Consider the following 21,497-nt stretch of genomic DNA (forward strand, 5'->3'; position numbering starts at 1 on the left):
TAACTCGAGTCAATCCTGCTGACTTGCAGATAACATCTGTGGAATTTATTAGTATATGGATATCTAGAGAAACATCATGGAAGTGAGTGTTTTTATGGTTTCAAAGTTCAAGTGTTCAATTAGGAAATATGAAAATTGAAGGTGCGTAGACAGGACTCGGGTATGTGTATTTGTCTTAAGATTGAAGATGGTTTAGCCTCTGTGCCCTTACCTCCCCCTGCTTTTCCTATCCTAACTCATGTTTCCCAACACTTGTGAGGGAAGTGAAGTGAGTTTTTCTTTTAGGCACTTTGGGTAATGACCACAACAAAGGCCATAATGAAAAGAAGCTGTGTTATATTTGGATACATGTGGTAAATATACTTGTGCACTGAGCACAGATTTCTTAATTGTTTTCTTTGTCTGATGTGCTCGTTCAGTGATCACTGTATGTATGAAAGGACAGGGAGTGGAAAAAGGAAGAGAGAAGAGTATGTGGTCGTGTAATAGGACTAACTCATGCTTTGTTTAGCATTTCCAGACCAGGCACAAGGTCTTTAAAATCCATGCATTGCAGAAAAAAGTTAAGGGGAAGACTTGCCTAAACTTAAGTCAGATGTTGACTTATTCAGAATTTAAGATCTGTATTTCTTCTGTCCTCAAATAATGTGCTGGGGGGTACTCTAATGGATGCACTCTGAGGCCACCAGGGGTTATTCAAGAACTTTACATTCTCTGTTGTGAATTCTTCTTTAACAGAACCACTAAGATTCAATGAAGCAGGTACTTAATCATAAATGTTGGTATTATGTGTATATGTAGTGCTAGTTCTTCAGGAACAAATGAAAGAACTTTTCAACTTGTACTTAAATTTCCGAGGGTTTTAATTTGTATAGGGCTTATGTCATCTGTCTTTTGCTGTAACTTTTCTCCGGTTTAATCCTCTCCTCTCTTTGTGTCTCAGTTTTTGCCGTTCATGAAATTATCAAGTGTTTCACATCACTGGATAATTGCAGTAACTGTAGTTACAAATTACTATTTCCCTAGATAGCCATGACAATGCTGGCAGTATACATTAGAACAGTGGGAAATAGTGTAAATGGAGGGAAGCATCAATTATTTACAAACACTGCTGTCTTTTAATTTATATTTTTTGGAGGAAAGGAATGGTGCTCTTAACTGTGTAATTAAAAGAAAGTAACCTTTAAGGTTTGTGTAAATAAGGGATAATTGGAGGAAGATATACCTGGCCTTCTCTAGCATGATCCAGTGTTTTATTCAGTATCTCTGCAGTCTGATCTTTTATAAGCATAATTCTAAGCCTTTGGTCCCCACTCCCCCCAATGTTCAACACCAAAATACTTCCCCTCATTCTACAAAGTGTGACTGTTTATGCCAGCAAAGCATGTTCAACGCTATCTCAGGCACTTCTGTTTAAAACGATGCTGGCTTACTGTGGGTAGCTCCTGCAGTCTTCGTGATGTGGTTTTGTGCAACGTCCAAGCCCTTTGCAGAGGTGGCACTGCCTGTTGTCAACCCCAAGAGCATTAATCGCCTGTTCCCCCAACACCAACCAATTAGACTTGCCTAGAAACATTAGGTCCTAGTGAACCACCTGCTTTGGGGAGGTGTGTATTGGGTATTTAACAAGCTGGTCAAAGGCTATCTAATCTGTGGTGTGGGGGTTTTGTGTTTGTTTTTGTGTGACCCAAGTACATGGGGCTCTGCAAAGTACTAAATTTGTATGTTTTGCCTTGTCTGTTCCTTTACTTTGGAATGCATTCTGGGTTTAATTTTGCTTCCAGGAGTAAATCCAGTTTTTTTCCTGCATGTTTTCCAGCCAGCTAACTCAAATACTTAGAAAGGAATGACTTGAGGGACCTCCTTTGTGGTGTGAAAGGAGGTTCTTTGGTTAATCTCTTCAGGTGTGGAGACACTAGCGCTGCTTTGCTTAATTACCAGTTCTGCTGGGTGGATTGGTTCTGGACTGGGGCCAGGGTAATGCTTGAGCAAGTAACCTGCTACCAGTTCTCTAAGAACATGTCTGTGGTGATATTGAATCTGTTTGAATCTCCAGGGACAGGGATGGACACGTAGATTAAAACTCCTTGGAATGGTCTCTAACCCCCTCTGAAGCCTGGAGGAGGGTGCAGTGTGACGCTGTGGTCACGTTAGTATAGATTTGGCTGTTGTGTCATTCTTCGTACATAGAAGAGCTGAAGGTGGAGGCTGTAAGATTTCCATGGGGTGGCAAAGCAGTGAAGCTTACAAACTGGTTTATGCAGTCAGTCATTTAGATCTTAACTCATGGTCTGAGAAAACTTCTATGGTGTAGCCAAGTACCACAGAGAGAAAGGTGTCCACTTATGGTCCTACTAACTGGCCAGGGCACTAGAGTTCTGGTCTTACACTAAGGCACTGGCTTTGTCTGTGACTTGGAATAAATGCCAGAAATACTCATTTAAATGAAGAAACCTGTTTAGAAGAGAACTTGATCTGGTTTCTGTCTTTTTCTGTGTGAAATATTTCTAATCTGGTCAATGTGGTGTGTGATAGAGCTGTAGCTGATATGGTTATTTGTTCTATACCTCTGGTGAGGACATGCCACTACAGATCATGAATTGAACTTTGTCTGTTGTGTGGGGCAGGAGCAGACAAATGTACTTGGTGAAGTGCAGAGGAAACAAGATAAAACCTAGAGAAGAAATGATAGTGTTAGAGGCAACCTAAAGAGAAACTGCCAAAAGAAATACTCTGTCAAGTAGCACTTACAGCCTTGGAGATGTTTGAAATCATGTATTTTGGGTATTTGGGAATGTACTCAAGTCTAAAGCTGAAGCTTTGGTGTGTAGCGTTCACCAACATGTTTGTTTTAAGCTCTAACTTACAAATTATAGCTAGGAAGTATTTTGGGCTATTTGCAATGCTGAAATTGCAGATGCTATTTAAATCCAGAGCTGGTCTGTAACTTCAGCTTGGAGAGTGGAAACCCTTCTATTTCCTTATGCTCACTGGCTTGAAACCAAAAATTTAAACATGTGGAAAAAATTTAAATAAGCAACTAGTGGCTCTTTGAAATATTAAGTGTATATTTAGTAAATACAAATGGAGATTATAGACACAGCAAGGATGAATATGTATTTTGGCATGTGCCACTCCTTTGACTTACTCATGGTGGTGTGCTTTCATTGCACTGGGCTGCCTTTTGTTACATGTTCTTCAAGCTTTGTGTAAGGATAAAAGGAAGCAGCTTATAGCAGTTCCCTGTTGATAGCGTCTGACTTCTTTCTCACCTTAAAACTTCAATGTTGGCACGAAAGAAAGTAATCCAGTGTTCTCTCAGCTTGTGGACTGCTGATGACCTTAAAAGTCTTAATGAGAAAAGCTGCATAAAACCTGTGAAACTGTGTTGGGGTTCTCCATCTTTCCATGTAAGATGTCTTTACTTAGGTCATTGTTTTTATTAATTTATGGAGTGGGACTCCTGAGCTTGCAAATGAGTCCAGCTAATGGAAGAATTCCCTTATGTGTATTGAAGGCAGCATAACAAAGGGGGAAGATGATAAACCGAAAGCGGGTTTTTGCATGTTCTCTTTGCCAAAAGACTTGAGTGATTGAAGCAATGATTTAAGGATTACCATTACCTTAAATGGAGAAAGACTGCTAGAGCAGTGTTCGGTGTAGTAGTGTCATCTACCGCAAGTAGAAACTCCTGCAAAGGTCAGGAGACTGTGTTTGAAAAATGTTTGGAGATGAAAAGTGTGTGTATAGGAAGGGATTTTGGCGGTGGGTTGCCGAGTTGCAAGGGATGTATGGTGTGGGGATGAGCTTTTTGTTGCTGTCATGGTTTTGTTTCATTTTTTCCCCTCTGCAAAACGGCTTGCATCCTTGGCAGGCTTTCCCATCTCTGGACTTGATTGCCTCAGCAGTCTTAGAAAGAGGAAACCTAGAAAACATGTTGCATAATATTTTGGGTAAATTGAATGATTGATGAGAATACTGGGCTCAGCTTCTCATTTGCCTTCTCAGAGGTGGGTGGAAAAGAGCCTTGATTCCGTTAGCGATTAAGGGAGTGGTGTAACAGAAGAACGTGTTCAAGTTACTATCTTCTTAGAAGAAATTTAGTTTCTTCTAATTGTTTCCTGCAGGCGATGTCCAACTGTGGTGGAGCCAACAGATTGCGACTTAGCTCCTGTGATTCATCATAGAAACTCAACTGCTCCGGGAAGAGCAGATCTGACAAACTGGTCTGTAAGGGATCAGCCTAGAGAGTGGTGTGGTGTTCAGCTGGGACACCTGCTGTAGCTTTCTGATAGCTTAGGAGTTTAGCAGGGCAATTGCTTTGAAGTGTTGGGACTTGCACATACCGCTTTCCTAAGGGAGATGGCAGTAGGCAGGCCTGAGTATTCACACACTGTGGTGTGTGCATGCTCCTCCAATTTGTCTGGACTCGGCATCAGTTTAAAACCAGTAGGTTGGCAGTGGTTTGCATCTGCTGGAGTTGCACTGCTGTTAGTCTTCAAAGCAGTTTTGCTGCAAACTCCTTGACCTTTACAAAGCTACATGTGGAGGTGTATGGTCTTGGGCTTGTTGGGTATGCAGGCACCTTCCTGCTATTGCATTCAGAAGTAAAAGTACAGCCTTGTGAAGTGCTTCAGTTCTTTAAACACTGTGTACAGCAGCAGTAAAGTCCATTTCTGCTCAGACTGATAAATACTGTGTCTGCTGCACCTAGTTTTTGTAAATCAACCCTGAATGAATGAGGCCTGCAAGCTATGGTTGACGTGCTCCCTGTGGCAAATAGTCCCAGTGCAATTTGGGAAGGCTCCTTCAAAATCAACAGCTGTTTCAGGCACATTAGTTTTGTCCAGTGCCTGGAGGTAAAACCACAGCGCTAATTGCCTTGCAAACCTCTCCTGGAGTGGCTGTGACAGCAGATTTGGAAGTGCAGCTCCATGGGAGGGAAGAAATTGCACATAAGTGGCCTGTTAAATGGGGAAGCTCTGACACCTGCTCATCCTGAATTTGAGATGTGGCTGATGCTGGATCAGGACAACTCACTCTTGGTTCCTTTTTTTGAGGGAGGAACCTTGTTCCATGTCTCTGTAGCCAGTCTGGCACTCTCGCTTTGTGTGTAGTTTCCTTTTGTTAAACAAACAAACAAAAAAACAAACCAAAGAGGGTGGTGAGAATCACAGAAATGCCTCGGAGATTACAGAACATGCTGCAGTTCATGGCCCTTGGACAGATAATAAGGAAAATAGGAAGAATTCCTCTGAGATTATTACAGTTTTCTTCTTCTGACCTCTCTCAGTGAAAAGTATTGACCTTGTTGGATAAAAACTTGCTGCTTTAGGTGGTCTACTAATATTGATTCGTGAGAGTGAAGTAAATGGATTCCAAATTCTCTCTTTTATTTAAAATTTAGCATACTTTACCACTTAATATATGTGAAGGGGCAGACAGTAACTTTGAATTCTGCAGGATATGGAAATGGAAGTTGAAGCAGGAGAGGGATAGGGAGTAACTTCAAGAGTGCATGCTTTATCTTCCAGATCACAGCCCTGAATTTCTAGTTATACCATGTTACCTCATGGGTTTGGTTTTTCCTATTTTTGTTTTTTTATAAATACCCCTTTCTGTTCCCTTAATGAAACATAAGACTTAAATTCCCTTCCTTGTGATCGTTCCTTCTGAAGTCAGATTCTGTAAATGATTTTATTTACACATTTGCATGTTCATGTAAGTGAATTCCACTTCCATCTTTCAAAGATTGTTAAAGGCTACAGAAGACTTGAGATGTAATTTATAGTTTATGAATAAATTCATTCCTTAAAAAGTCTGTTATTAAGTTTTGGGGTGGTGGTTTGTTAGGGTCAGGTTTTGGGAAGGGTTGGAGGGGAGAGATTGCTTATCCTGGTGAATGTTCTAAACAAGGAGAAACTATTTCATATCCAGAAATGACCACATTCACTTCAGTGTTGTTGAAGGAGTGAGTTACAACATCTTGTGTGTCACAGGTATCTCTGACGGGACAGATTGCTAAGATTTTATACTTCTTGGAGGGGAACATGGTTGTTTTAGTGTTATTGCTGCCTAAGGGCAGCTGGTTCCACAGTGGTGCTGTTGATGCAGGGTGACGAGACTGCTGTGTAGGAGTATCCTGAGAGGACAGTTTACGGTGTCTACTTAAAATGCAAAGGAGATGTGCAGAGCTTTTCAGTGTCTCTGCTCTAGGGGTCAGCAGTTTTTCAGTATGGGGCCAGATCTCAATGAATAGATCAAGAGCAACCTCTGCATACTCCTCCTGTAGCCAACTGCGTGATGGTGAGCTTGTGGTGTATGAGCATGGGCTATGTATAGTATGCACAGGTAGTGAAGCATGTTACAACTGGTGATGTGTTCCTCCCATTGAGGCGGCTGCAGCTGGATTGATGAGCTCTGCGGGGGAACCCATGTGCACACTGTTAGACCAGAAACCTACTGCAGACGTGCCCAAGTGGTGGGAGTCAGCTGGGTGCAGTCAGGACAGAGTACTGCAGCCAGCCCCCATGGGCAACTCCAAATTGAAACTGGACAAGAACAAACACACCCATACTGGTAAAACTGTGTCTGCAAGAGCGGAGTTCACTGTATTCTCTACTGGCAGTGATGTGTCTGGAGAAGGTTAATGAGCTAGTGTTGTATTGCACACTTCCCTCCCTCCCCCCCCACATGACACCTCTGAACTTGACTTTGGCAAGTTTAGAGGAGCAGAGTAGTGTCTTGTTGGTATCTTTGAATTTGTGTGATGGGAGACACTTCAGGGAGAACTATTGATTCTGACATGAATATGGAAATGCACCTTTTCTTGGTGATGTCTTCTTAATACAAGAACACCACCCCCTATTTTTGCTTCCTGGGAGCCAGTATGTATTTTTTAAAGCATTCCTATTTCCTTCCTGGCTTACAGAACTGAGTAACGTACTCAGAGAGTATGCCTTCAGTTACTGTGGCATTCATCTAGGTGTGTGCATGCCCAGTGTGCTTGATTTCTGAACTGTCAGGGTATACAAATCCCCAGTGCCTCCTGCATTGGGCGCAGAGGGGAGGAACTTGATCAGAATTCAGATTTGCTATGCCTGTGTGCTTTAGTTTTGGGTGAAAATAACTCTGCTGTGGCTGCATGTGAACTAAAAAAGTCATCCTTTGAAATCTAACCTTGTTGTCCTCAGATAGTATTGTTACTCCAGTATTTGATACTGGGTCACCCAGTCTCTAGAAAAGAGGTACCAGGATGTGCTTTGCTCTGCAGTTCGGGTGATAAACAACAGACTGGCAGTATCTGGTAGAGCCTTGTGCTTAGGGAATGAGTAACACAGGCGTTCCATGGCTTATTCTGCTTTCAGTAGTTTTCTTTTTTGGAGGGGGTGTGTGCTTAGTCATTTAAACCAGGAGAGAAATCCTGGAAACAAGGATAATCCACTAAACTTTATTCACCTTACAAAATAAGTGCTGTTTGAGCTTTGCTAGGAATTGTCATATAACTGCTACAGAATCCTAGAAACAGCTGGGAAAGTTCTGGCACTTAGAAATTACTGGCTCTAGGAGCGGGAGAGGAAATCCTGGAAACTTTTGAGAATTCCCAGAAATTCTAAACCTTATTGGAAGTTCAGAGAAACTTAGCAGTTACTAGAGACCTAAAAAGCCACTAGAAACTGAAAGTTCTAGGAGTTACCAGAAGTCACTAGAAATTCTGTGGGAATCCTGTAAGTTCAGTGGCTCTGCTAGTGATTTCTACAGTTTAAGAGCATTTGCTAGGAATATGAAAGCTGTGAACTGTCTTTTTGGGTAAAGTGGCAAACAGTTGTACACAGGTAAAACCTGCTCATCTTCCCTAAGCTGCCAAGCATACAGTTTTAGCATCGTACTCGATGAGTGTCCTGGTTTTGCTTGTCTTACATGCAAACTTATTTTGTTTTCTGCAGTCCTATTTTGTTACGGATTATGATCCAACGATTGAAGACTCCTACACCAAGCAATGTGTGATAGATGAGAGAGCCGCGCGCTTGGACAGTAAGTAGCCTGCCTAAAGCATGGTGCTGACAGCCTGTAGCTGTTGGTGCCTGTGTTTACCTCTGTGTGCATAAAATGTAATGCAGGTAAATAACTGTGCAGCATGTGGGGTTTATGTAAGTGTACGGCTGGTAACAGCTACCTACCTTTGTTTTATTAATAAGATACCCTGGATGTGAAGTGCTTATGCCTTAAGTATGTGTGTCTATCTTTAAAATAAATAGGACTTTTTTTGGAAGAATTATTCCCAAAGCCATAGTGTCTACAAAATTAGGAGAATTTATGTGACTCCTGGCAGTTACCGGGGTGAAGTGGTGGAGTGAAAAGCGCATCACTTGGCTGTTGCGTGCTGCCTCTTTCAAGTACAATATAAATGCTTTGCTTTAAAAGTTTCAGTTCTTCCTTGCCAGTGATTTCTTTAAGGACAAATCAGCACCCCACCCAAGTCTCTCTAAGCGTTTTCCAGCTGTTTTAGCTGGTTGTGAATTAGCCAAAGTCCACCAAACTTTGTTGTTCAGTTTGTTTGATAGGTCTTGAGTTGTTTCCAAGAACTTGTTGGGAATCTTATGAAATATCTAATAGAATCTGTGAAAGGTGATTTCTGCTTAGTTACGATGTACAGGAGAGGCTCTAACAACATCCTGTTAGGAAGGATTTTTTTTCTTAGTCTGTACTCTAAGAACATGAACTGTAGTAATCAGTGTTTTGCTTGTGTTCAGTTCTGGATACAGCGGGACAAGAAGAATTTGGAGCCATGCGTGAACAGTACATGAGGACGGGGGAAGGTTTTCTGCTTGTTTTCTCAGTCACTGATAGAGGAAGGTAAGCTTGATGTCAAGTTATTAAACAAGTTGTAGTTAATCTGAAATTGCTGCTTATCCTTTATTGAAATGATCTCAAACAGGAATATTAAGTATATGTTCACTTTCAGATTCTGCGGTGTGAAACTCAGCACTGATGAAAATCCATTTTAAACCAGTTACTTATTGAAAGTATCTGTCTCTTGGAATAGATGACTTGAAAGCGTACACAGAAATAAAAAAAGCCATTCTATTCAAGCACTTCATTACAGTCCAGAATTCTAGTTTCCTGGAAGTGACAGGAATTTAAACTAGATGTCTGATCAGTTCTTAGAAATATTCCCTTGCCATGTGCTCGTCAGTGTCAAGTGGCTGGCTCTGGATTTCTGAACAGGTTATCCTGTTCAGGGTATGTCTCTGCACTCTTTTGCAGGCAGTGCTCACTCTTACTCCCATGAATTGACCAGAAGCTGCATAACTGTTTGATTGCAGAGTTGAGCTAAAGCATATCTTTTTAGAAGCTCACAGAGATTGGTCAGGAAGCTCCTGATCATTGTAAGAGTAGGAAACTGCCATGTATATAGAGACAATCACTTAATGTTTTGGTTGTGATCATCCTCCATTGAGCTTATCAGATACGTAGTAATAAAGAAGTGCTCAGGGATCTGTCCTTCCACTTGTTCAAGTTACAACAGGAGAGCAACAAAATGACAAAGAAAATGTCTGTGATATCCCTCCACATTTCCCACTTACAGATTGAATCGAGGCTCTAATAAGTTACTTCTGATCTTATGAACAGCTCTATAATGAGAATTATGATAAATATTCTATGGAGCATGAGTGTGTTTCCATTGAGTCAGTATCTTACACTTAATGCTGCTACATGTATAAATTCGTCTTGACTTACTGTCCAGAAGAGACTGGGTCTGTGGATTTCAGACATACTGAGCACTTGTGTTAGCATAAATATTTTTGCTGGAGAAGACTGTAGTTTTTTTGAAGTCATCATGTAAACTCCTTGGTTTGTCTAAAAATCCTAAGTTTTTGTTTGCTCTTCTGGCTAAAGGTCTGCCTTGATTTTAAGCAGGTCTTGACACATTAAACCTGCATATTGTTCTCCTCTCTGAAATCCTTCAAAGACTTCTGAAAAGCAGAATTTTTATTTTTGTTTTGATATCCATTTGATTCAAGACTTCCCTTGCCTGTCAATGAAGTATCTGCTAGCAGTGTCTGTCCTGCTTGTGTGATGGAAAGAAATTCTGAAGCAAGAAGAAACCTAGAGGACTTGGTAACTTTCAACGCTATCTAGTTGCTACAGACTTCTGAGCAGAGTATTAAACCAGCATATCTGAATGGAGTTGCAACTATGCTTATAGTGGCATACCTTCCTTCTAATTCACCTTTCTTTTCATGATTGCAGTATATGGATCGTGTGGATTGGCATTGTCATGACTGACTGCATAATTTTTTATTTTTTTTTTTTTTTGTAATGCAGTTTTCTTACTGATTTATCATCTTGCTTTTAAATTTTAGCTTGCAATCTAAGTGTAAATGGCTTCAGACTGTATGCCTGGAATTAAATACAGTGCTTGGGAGGTCTGTGCTCCAAAGGATATGTGATTGTCTGCAAGTATCTGTGACGAAGCTCCTTATGTAGTGATGTAGCTTTAACAGTGTTTACTTGAAAGCAATTATTTATTTATTTCCCCGCACACACTCCAAAAATCCTTGTTTAGGCCAGAATTAACTTGTTTAATGTACACTCTTCGTAGAAGCTTTCTGCTTTGCTCACTTTCCCTTAAGTACTGCTGGAAAATTCCTTACTGCTTGAACAGCATCAGTACCTGGTATAACTCGGTTTGTAACTGGAAAGCACTCTGATCACTTAGCCCTGCCATTTTTCTGTTCTTCAAGAAATAAAATTGTCCAGCTTTAATAGCTTCCCCCAAGATTCCTAGAAGTAGCTGTGGAGGTTGCCAGCTGAAATGCTGATTATCAGGGTCTCTAGACTGTAGTTTGGATATTCTAGCTCAAGTCAGTATTCGTAGAATGGACTGTGGTCGCTTGATTCTCTGTAGCACATTGCCCCACCTAAGCCCAGTGCATAGCACACTGCTAACTTCAGGGTTTTGTTTTTAGCTTGAGCATTAGATGATTCTCTAACTGGTCATGCTGTGACAGTGAACTCTTGGTGGAGCGCCTGCAGCTGTCTGTGCTTGTGTGGCATGGCAGGGCAATTTCAAATAGGTGACTCATTATTTCTGAGCTTCTACAAAACCTGAGAATCTATGAATTCGTCCACTGATGGTCTACTTTTGTTCTTTTACAGTTTTGAAGAAATCTATAAATTTCAGCGACAGATTCTTAGAGTGAAAGATCGTGATGAGTTTCCTATGATTCTAGTTGGTAATAAAGCAGATCTGGACCACCAAAGACAGGTAATTCACTTGCTATTAGTTACTGCTCACCTTCTTCTAGAAATTTTAGTTTTGTTCCCACTCAATTTTTGGGATGAAGAAACAATGAAAAATCATGTCATAGTTCCAATGCAAGAAACACAACTACATTCAGTTTCTGTACTTGAAGAACTTAGAAGCATGGTGGCATTCCACATACAGCACATCTTCTGCCTGACTCAGTGGGGTTATGTTGAGACCAAATGTATTCACATACAGATTGAGAGCTTTCTGTCATGACTTGATTACTCAGGCATGAACGTGTCTTAATTCCTCTGCTTTGTTACTCACCATAGTATGCTGTGCCAAGCAGAGTGCATTCCAGCACTAGCTCTAACGATCCTGAGACCTCAGTGCTGTTGCTTTTACTCTTCACCCGTTATGTATAAATGAGTAGCTGTTTGCTGGTTTCTATTTGGCCACTCGTCTTCTGTATAACTGACTTAATGCTTTTAAAGTTTGAAGTACAGCAACATAATTACTTTTGTGTTTAAGTACCTTAAGATTAAATATTTGAAACAAGTAGACTTTCAGCCTCACCTCTAGTTGTAAAGAGATCTTAAAAGATTTAGTTTAGAATGATTTTAAAAAGGGGATTTAAATTTGTTTTCCCTACTTACTCTTGATTTTTCATGAATTAAACAGATTTGAGCTGAAATGAAAATAATCTTACTACATCAGCAGGCAAGGCGTCAAACTTGTATTCTTTTTCAGCCACTTACTTCAGAAGTTTAGTATTTTCTCCTGAGTCAGTAAGATGACTCTTCAAAGCTTGGTACAAACACATGATTGGTTTTTGTCTGAGAGTAGGCTAAATATCACTAACAAAGATAGCTGTAATTATTTTAAGACTGTCACAAGGAAAACACAGCTTTAAACAATAAGACATTCCCAGATTCATGTACCAGGGCATGACTTAATTTCTGTCCACAAGTGCTTATGTAGGTTTTGTTCTTTTCTCTGTCAAAAAACAGTGTCTGGAACAAGAAAAAAATTAGGCTCAAAACAAATAACATTGAAGAGTTTAGTGAGTTAGTACATTGTTATTCAATGAATTTTGTGAATAGTACATGAAACCTTCAGTACAAAAATGTTCCTGTTGAGTATGCTTCCTTGATTGTCACAGCCTTTTTACTCTAGAACCTGGTTGGAAAGATCATGATAAAATCAACACCAATGCTGAAAGATACTGTATAGAAAGAAGTTCTACAGAAGTAGCTCGCAAACTCATCAGGGGTAACTTCCTGTACTCACACAGGCACAGAACTCTCAGCCTATCCCTGATACAGAAGTGAGACTCTTTCACTCTTCAGTGACCATCATGCCCCAATCAAAATTCCTGCGTTTAACCTTGCAGGTCCTGGAACTTACTGTACTTCATCTTATGCACAAATATTGGCATGGAAACCATGTAGGTGAAACTGAACTGTTCTGCAAACGGTAGTTGCTGAAGGACAAACATGCAGGTGCTTTGGGAGGGAAATAGCGTCATTGCTGTCAGCTCCAGTGTTTGGAGGATACCTGCAAATGTAGTTGGCAATCCTGTAGACCCATTTCTAGAAATCGTTATGAACTTTGTTCTCTGTCCTCCACCCTCCTAATGTTATTACACCACATCTGTTTCTCCCTTAAAGGAGGAAAGAGATACCTGTCACCTCTTCTGCTAGTCCTTCTGTACCTGATTCCTAGCTGCTTTTTCGGATGATGATGGGCTGGCACACATTCAAGCTCAAAGCAGCTGTTTTCAGATTGCTTAAATTTGCAGTTTTGCTTCTTATATCTGAACACAAATAAAAGCCTATGTCCCCAAAAGCTCCTTTTGCTTTTTATGCCTATTAATTGCCTTAATTGAATAGATGCTGACAAGCATAACTTTTGGTGCTATCACTCACACAATTTGCATTCAAATTGTCGGATTTGTGGCTTCCGTCAGAAGTTGAGGCTTAGACAGTTGTAGCTGAAAAAGCAGTTCTGTGTTTGCTTAAACAGCAACTTAGGTCTTTGTAACTCTTCCCTGCCCCTTTCCCACCACGTGGTGTGATTCAGTTGGCCTTAAGTCAGTCCGAAGGAATGGTTTAAGGATGCTGAGCTGACCTAACTGGTCCCCAGAAGGGAGAGGCTCCCCTCTCTCTTGACTGCACGTTTTGCTCTTTTCTTTTCTGGCCCTGGCCCTCACTTGAAGCACTTCGTGAGTTGAATCATCTCTGGATGGGAAAAAACCAGGCAGCTGGAATGGTGTTCTGGGACCTGTGTGAGTTAAATCTGCCTGCAAAGATTTGAGTGCCAGCACTGGAAACATGGGAAGGGGTGGGACTGTGGCTTGGAGCAGAGCAGGGAGGAGTTGGGGTGGGGGATAGAAAGTGAGATCTCGCCTTTTGGCAGCAGCAGCAAGCAGTTAGATGTTATCAGCTGGGTGTTAGATGCAGCCAGAGTTTCTGCTTCATCGGTGGGGTTGTTTCTGCTCCATCACATGACTGACTTCTCAGTGAGCTGGACCAGCTTGCGGATCTTGGCTGAAAACTAGTCCTGCCACCATGTCTCCCCAAGTACGGGAGAACTTCAGCCTGACAAGCAAGGTTATCCTGCTCTGGCTGCAGGCTTGCTGCACATGCAGCTGCAATGGGAGGCCTGGGGGCTAAGGCAAGAGTACTCCCTCACCTTGCCTAGGAGTGCTGGGGCAAATGGGAAGCTTGAGGTGTCCCAGACTCACTGTGAGAAGTGCATTTTGCATCTTCGGTCTGGTGATATGCCAGGCCTCAGTCAGATTACATGGAAAACATGGTCAGCCAGGCTCGTGTTGCACTGCGGTCCTTTTTCTTACCTGGCAGTACTACAAGAAGTCATCTTACTGTCTTGTTTAATCACAAACATACGTTTTTCAGCTTCAGAACTTAAGTAGCAGTTTTAGAAATTGAGGAAGTTGGGTATGAGTTTTTAGAGCAAAACTACTTGTACCTAAAAGACAGGAGGCAAACCAGTGAAATAATAGAGAACACATGCTACGTCTGAGAGACTAACGCTAAGTTAAAGTAATTTAGTGTGTGCTTTGATCAACAAAAAACACTCATCAGAATTAACACACAAATCTTCCGGGAGCCAGAGTTAAACATGTATAAAAGTTTTGGGTGTCTCAAGGGTCTGACCACACCTTTATGCAAGTAACTGTTCTGTAGCTGAGGGCAGTGCAGAGTACTATTGTTGTGATACCATACATTTGGGAGCAAATGTGTAACTACTAATCCTTGTGTGGTGGCAACTGTTCCTCAGGAAATGAAATAGGCTGTACAGCCCAAGAGCACAGACAATAGTACGATCTTGATGAAATGTTGGGGCATACCAAAGGTGTAGTTTGGTACAAAACAGTGGTGGCTGTAATAGACTGCAGGTCGACTCACAGGTGTTTTGGGGAGAGGTGAAAGAGGAAGTTTGACATAGTGATTTCCTACAGTAATACCTCTATAGATAAATGGGAGTTAAGCAGACTTGTAATTTAGTTTCCTTTGTGGTATGGGAGGCAAAGTCCTCAATATCCACAGGTTAGGTTGACAAAGAAAAATGAGGATGAGCAAGCATTAATCTTTAAAATGTTCTTGTATGATAAGGAATAAAGTTACCAGTGTTTCCAGATAGCCTGATCAGTCACATCTCTCATGGCTCTTTCCTTAAAGTAAGTGCTGCATAGTTATCTTTCTCTTAAATGGGTCAGTTCTGTACAACTCGAACAACACTGGATGTTTCTACACTAACACAATTCAGTAGAGCACCAGATGTTTTAATAATAACCACTGCTGACGGAGGAGTAGACTTGTCAGTGCAGGATATGTATGACTCTTAGTAGATAACTGCTAGTTTAAAGTAGGTCAAGTCTGATCATTCCCCAGATGGCAGGGTTTCAAGGAAAATCCAGGTTGCAACAGGAAAGTGCTTGGGTTTCATTAAATGCCAGTTTTTGCTTTTGCATCATGACGAAACTAGAACAGTGACCTAGTGCTAAGATCATCTGTGCTGCTAGATACCTTTAAAGCAAGGTTTTAAAGAGAGGTCAGTGTCACTTCAGTTTATGCATGGACAGATGATGAGCAAAGCTAATGATCCCAGGCAAGCAGCCTCTTGCTTTCACTTTGATCAGCATCAGCCTAGATGCTAGCAAGCAAGCAGTTAAAGTTGTCTTTGCAGACTCACAGCTTCACAAATAGGTTGGCCTGAGCTGGCTTATTCCAGGAGGTGGATGGGTTCAGGGACCTGGGTGGTTGCCTACCCAAATTCACTAACATTTTGTTTTGGCTGTCTCTTAATGACTGTGAACTTGTATGGCAGTGTGACATTAACTTCTTGAGGTGACATTTTTTATGGCCATATACAGCGATGCTTCTGTTCTTACAGATGGTTGTACCTTCAGGTCTTCCCCTGGCTTGCCTGATTTTGAGCTTTATGGATAATTAGCAATCGGGCATCTGATGCAGTATTTGAATATAGCAAGTCAGCCTGAATATGTGTCATAACCACAGTTTTTGTGTACCAAAGTGACCTTTTGTATGAGAATATGGACAAAATAGAATTGGTGAATAGTGGACTACCCCTACGAAAGCATTATGGTGAACCACAGTAAGCATGAACAAGCAGCACTTGTGGGTGGGATGACATATGCATTCTTCAGGAGCCATGGAGCTCTTGGCAGGAACAGGCAATGTTTCTGAGCAGAGAGCACTGCAGGGTGACCACAAGGAGATAGAAATGGATTCCTCTCAAACTTGGGGAAACACACACTGTCACCTGCTGACACAAGTACAACAGGGCCTGTCTAAGTGTCTTGTGTAAGTGTCCAGGCAAAATACAGATGCAATGTTAGGTTAGGTAGCCTTGTAGAGTTGCTTTAGGTGGAGGAAAGAATAGAAACTTCACAAATGTATATACTCCTGGCAGTTCTCAGCTACAATAATGAACAGGGAGGGCCATGTGAGATACGTTCACAGGATTTTTGCATAGATACTCAAATGGTAACTCTTTCAGCAAAAAGACTGTGAGCCTGGGGAGTTGGGAAATAAGCTTTTCCATGTTTGACTTGCTGACTTAAATCTTCTGTAATGGTGTTTAAGTTAAGAAACTTCTACCAAATGTCTGAACAGCATGAATGAATGATATCCCAAAAACCACAGTAAAATATCCTGTAACAAAAGGATAAGCTTCATGATTCCCATTCATATTCAGCCTTAAGTTTAGCAAAGCTAAAGAGAGATTCCCTGCAGAAGCAACACAAACATGCACACACACAGTTACTACCAGAAAATCTGTAGTTCTATACTTCTGTCAAAATAAAATACAGTGTTCTTTGAAGAAAAAGCATTTAGTTTCTGGGTTGGTTTTTTTTTCTGGTTATATTTAATAAGCTCTTGCATCACACTTAGTGAAAAGCCTGTCATGATACAGAGTTGTCATACTCAAGAAGGGAGAGTAAAAAGCTGTAAATTCATATTTTTGTATGTTTGTACTTACTGCATTTCCCTCAGACTTGAAAATGGGACTGGTATGTTCTGACCTCTAATTTACAGCTTGGGCACTGCAAATATTTCTGTATTGTGCCCAAAATCAAGCATTTTCTCTGAACTGACTTTGTTAAGGTCACTAAAATTGATCATAAGCTACTTGAAAATATACTTGTAAGACAGACAAAAAAGAATATTTTGGAATTAAGCAACTACAGATAGTCTAGTAAATGCAATAAGGACTTTAATTTGCATCTATAATATTTTAAATGCAGAATATTGTGGAAGTCTAGCTTGACGTTATTACAGTGTTAGTTTGACTTCTAATGTGCTTTAGATAGAGTAATGAAGAAAGTAGTAACCATGTATGTTTAAAAACTGGATTCAGTTTCTCCTCAGGCTTATGCATTCCTTCCCAATTATTTATTTTTATTAGACTTTAGCCTCTCACTTTCTGAGGCTAGAGAAGACTATGCAGGGATGAAGAAAAGTAAAGGCAGTTAGTTTTGCAAAAACTGCCATATCTGTACTTTAACTTACTTTTTCTGGTGAGGCAGAGATGTAAAGAAGGTTCTGGAAGTCCTAAGGCAAACTTCAGGAGATTCTTCAATGTTGTTGATGTGCCAGAAAGTACCTATGAACATTTCTCAAAGTGCAGCCTTTGTAAGCTTTGGAATAAGGATACTTCAACATCTGGGGCTAAAGAGGAAGGTGGAAGTGGGTTTGTTCTAGTTAGTGGAGCAAAAATCTTGAGTGTAATTCTGTATTCAGGCAGCCATGGAGGACTGAAGGATCCCAGTCCTTCTCACGTTGTGCCCTGCAGTTAAAAATGAAGCTCCAGTAGTTGATCTTGGTGTTGGGTTGGTTTTGAGGATATTTTTTGGCTTCAGCTGATGGTAATAACACTGAAATAAATGTAGAGTTTTCTGTGTTTGAGATCAGCAGATGCATCCTGAGTTACTCCAGTTGAGATCTCTTTATTGAGCTTCATGAGGGGTTAGTGGGAGCAGTCCTCAATTCAGCAGTAAATGGATGAATGTAATGCCACTGGGGGTACTAAGGACAGAGGAATCAAAGATTTTGAGTTACTGTGCATGAAGGCTCTCAAACCATGTGTGTAACCGTTAGGAAAGTATTTTACAAGTTAATAAGTACTTCTGTGCTTTCCTGTTCCCATCTCTTTCTGTGTAGCTTCTTAATCTAAGGGAATATCTGAGTGCCTTTTCGAAACTTAATTAAAAATAAACCTTCTTTTTGGATTTTCTTTTTCCTCATCGTAGCAGTCCTCTACGTGCTGCTTTAACATTGTTCTGTGAAAGCAGTGTAATCTTTGACATTTCTTCCACTAACCATTGTCTTGGCAAGATCTGTTGTGTTTCCTTTCCTCACTGAAAGCTGCCCTTTCCTCTCTGGCCCTGTCAGTGACCTTCCCGTTAAAGCTTCACATGCCTTGCACTGCTCATGGTAGCCTTCTGCTTTCTGACCTTGCTGCTTTCTACTTCATCCAAAAATACACAGTGATCACCTTTGGTTTTGCCCTGTGACCAGCTTATTTCTCCTTTCTATAATGGTCCACTAGCTTCCTGCCTTCTGCTTCATCACTTTAAATTTTATACCAACTCTATGATGCTCTGTTTCCTCTTCATGTCCCTTTTCTCTGTCCTAAGGAGTCAGAAGGTAGACAGGGTTTCTTCAGTATCTCCAGATAACCTGAAAGCTTAATGGATTTTTCAGATCTTTTGTAATTTAAGCTACATTTAAGACTGGCTGTATTATTATTTTGCTGTGTCATAAGTAGATTTTTAAATATAAAATATTTAATAGCCATCTTTTTTTTTTCTGGGGTTTTTTTGGTGTCTAGATTTAGCTGGGACAGGGAGACATTGAGAGTTTAGCAATAGTATTTGCAGTTCTGTTCGTAATCCAGCAGACGTTGAGCGGAGAACTTGCTTTGAAGGGCTTTTGCCTGCCTGTGAAGAAAAACTTGGTCTTTTTTATGCAGAACTGGAGTGAAGATGAGGCAGCTGCAGTGAGGGAAATTCGTTGGAGGGATGGTCTTTGCCTGTTGCAGAAACTTAAAAGAAGTCTTTGCTTGCATTTGAAAAGTGGTATCACATGGATTTGCTTCCCAGTTACATTATGTGGGCAGTGTGGAAGCTATTCTGTGTCCAAATGAACATTATTGCTTGAGGGAAACAAATCCTTGACATGTATATGCAGAAGCCTTGCATTTAATGAATGGTGTCTGTTACAGGTGACGCAAGAGGAAGGTCAGCAGCTAGCACGGCAACTCAAAGTAACATACATGGAAGCCTCAGCAAAAATCAGACTGAATGTAGACCAAGCTTTTCATGAACTTGTCAGAGTTATAAGGTATGCTAACTTGAGACCAGGTAATTGATGTCCATACATTAATGGATAGCTACAGCTAATGTTTTGAAATGTAGTGGGAAATCACTGAGAAAATTCTGCCTGCTGTTTCCTGTGAACTTTGATCAATGCTCTCTATTAGAAAGTGTTCCTGTGTGTTAGGGAAAATGTTTATGTGAATGTAGTATGTATTTGAAAGGTATTTTCTTCACCTTAATCTCTCAGATTTTATTGATCACCCAGTTTGTAAGCCTGATAAACTAAATTTGAGATTAGTCTTCTGTAAAAAATGGTGTTTCTTGTTTGGGGGGGGGAAAAAAAAGCAAATCTCAAAAAGCTGTGATTCAATCAACAGTTTGAGTGTCAAAAGAAAGTCCATCCTCCATAACAGTATAAACCCCATAACTTTAAATACAATATTTATTCTTATTTAACTGAAAATGATTCTCTGGATTTAACTTGAAATATCTATTTCAGGAAGTTTCAAGAACAAGAGTGTCCTCCTTCACCAGAGCCAACACGGAAAGAAAAAGACAAGAAAGGCTGCCATTGTGTTATTTTCTGAGAATCCCAAGAACCAAGCTGTCAACTGCCAGATTATTTTTTATTGTCCATCATTTTACATCACTTCTGGTATTGGTCTAGCCTTACATGTGCATGTCCTAAAAGTGGTCACCAGAATAGCCTTAGTCCAAGAAGCTGGCAGAATAGTTCTTGAAGAAGACTCGGTCATCCTGGGGCAGACTTCAAAGCAAAACACTAAGGCTGCTTCTTTAATACCACAGTTCCTTCCTCCTCTCCCTTAAGAGCTTGCACCTTGTGGAGTTTTATTCGCAAAGGAGATGAAACAAAACCGTGTAGGACAAGGTGTTGAAGTCACGCATAAGTTGTCTCTTGTGAATTAATTTATTTTTACTTCTGACATTTCATTAGCTATTACAAAGACCTATATTGAAGTATAGAGAATACTTTTTAAAAAAGGGGTGGATTGGCTTTTTTTGCCCACAGTTAAATTAGACTTGAGTATTCAGCTAGCCTTAAGAAACCTACACTGAATTTCATTGTCAGCAAAAATTTTCATCTCTCACTTATGCTGCAGTTTTATTTCAGTGGCCAAAACAGTCTACTGTATTTATTTTATGAATCCAGAACAGCTACAGGATGATTACTACTACTATTAGGATATGGCCAAATACCTGAGCTCATTCTGGATTGAGGCATTTCAGCTTATTAAGAAATTTCACATCATTTGTTTGGAAACAAATTGTGTCTTCCTTTGTATTTTTGGGTAAGGGATTAAGGAAAACTAAAATTGTAGCTGTTTTTGTTTCATGTGATATAAAAATGAATTTGATCTTTCCATTGTCAGAGATGATTAAATGTTTTTGCTATATACTTTTATACATTATTTTCTTATCAAACTAGTTAACAAGTATTTTTATATGTTTGTAAGCAAATATGCTTTCACAGCATAACTTGTGTATATGTAAAGATGAGTATTTAATTCTCACAGTTCACTTTTAACTGACAAAATGTGGGATTTGCCAAACTGTGGTAAACTTCTCCTTACTCTTCGGTTATACCCAAGAATGGCCAAATTATGTGCCTGCCCAACACACCCATAGAGTAAAATCTAGTGTTGTGTTTTAATGAATTTCAGTATCCCCTACTAAAGACTATTATGTGAATTATTAAACTGTAAGACTTTTAACTGATTGTTTAGTTAAACTGTGGATGGTTGTTTAATTTTGAGTTCTGTGGATTGTGTTTAAACAATTCAAGAGTATGGTCCCTGATATTGAAATACTGAGTGGTATTGCACAGTTGTCACCTTACTGAATGTGTCCAACAGTTCTCTGAAACTTGATTATTAAGCAGACCCTTGTATAACTTCAGGTGCTAGAATTAAAGATGATCTAACCATTATAAGGGGGTAAGCACACTGCCTCTTTCTGACTCTTCTCCAAAACATGAATTTTTTTGGGGTGGGGGGAAGAAGGGCGTGATGGCACCTGCTTAGGAGATATATATGCACATCTGCACAACCTTTCTTCAAGCTTGGAAGTAAAGAAAGCCTACTTCAATTTAAATCATGACAGATGATAAAAGCTGATGTTTGTTTTGACTTGGAGTACATAGTCAGTGGTCCCGTCAGCAACTGTGTTGCTGTGCTCACAGTCAGGTGCTGTGGCATAAATCTGTAAACATCTGCTGAGAAAACAGTGCTTAAACAAGTTCAGTTACCTGTAGAGCAGCAAAGTGTTAAACCTAGAATTAAGGTTAGTGCTGTGCATAGCAGAGAAATTTAATTATTTCGTGTGTTATTTAGATTAGCTTGTGTAATGCTGTTTTTA

At 40.3% G+C, this 21,497-nt stretch overlaps 1 protein-coding gene across 1 annotated transcript; it reads left to right on the top strand.

Annotated features, from left to right (window-relative positions):
• Window positions 1–7,892: 7,892 nt before the first annotated feature.
• Window positions 7,893–21,067, top strand: RRAS2 (related RAS viral (r-ras) oncogene homolog 2). Its single transcript, XM_010014673.1, has 5 exons — window positions 7,893–8,034; window positions 8,754–8,856; window positions 11,164–11,272; window positions 19,028–19,146; window positions 19,621–21,067. The coding sequence occupies exons 1-5, from the start codon at window positions 7,893–7,895 to the stop codon at window positions 19,706–19,708; spliced, it is 561 nt and encodes a 186-aa protein (XP_010012975.1). The 3' UTR covers window positions 19,709–21,067.
• Window positions 21,068–21,497: the final 430 nt, after the last annotated feature.

This window comes from Nestor notabilis, unplaced genomic scaffold, assembly GCF_000696875.1.
Source record: "Nestor notabilis isolate BGI_N333 unplaced genomic scaffold, ASM69687v1 scaffold8265, whole genome shotgun sequence".
In the NCBI taxonomy this organism is placed as follows: domain Eukaryota; kingdom Metazoa; phylum Chordata; class Aves; order Psittaciformes; family Psittacidae; genus Nestor; species Nestor notabilis.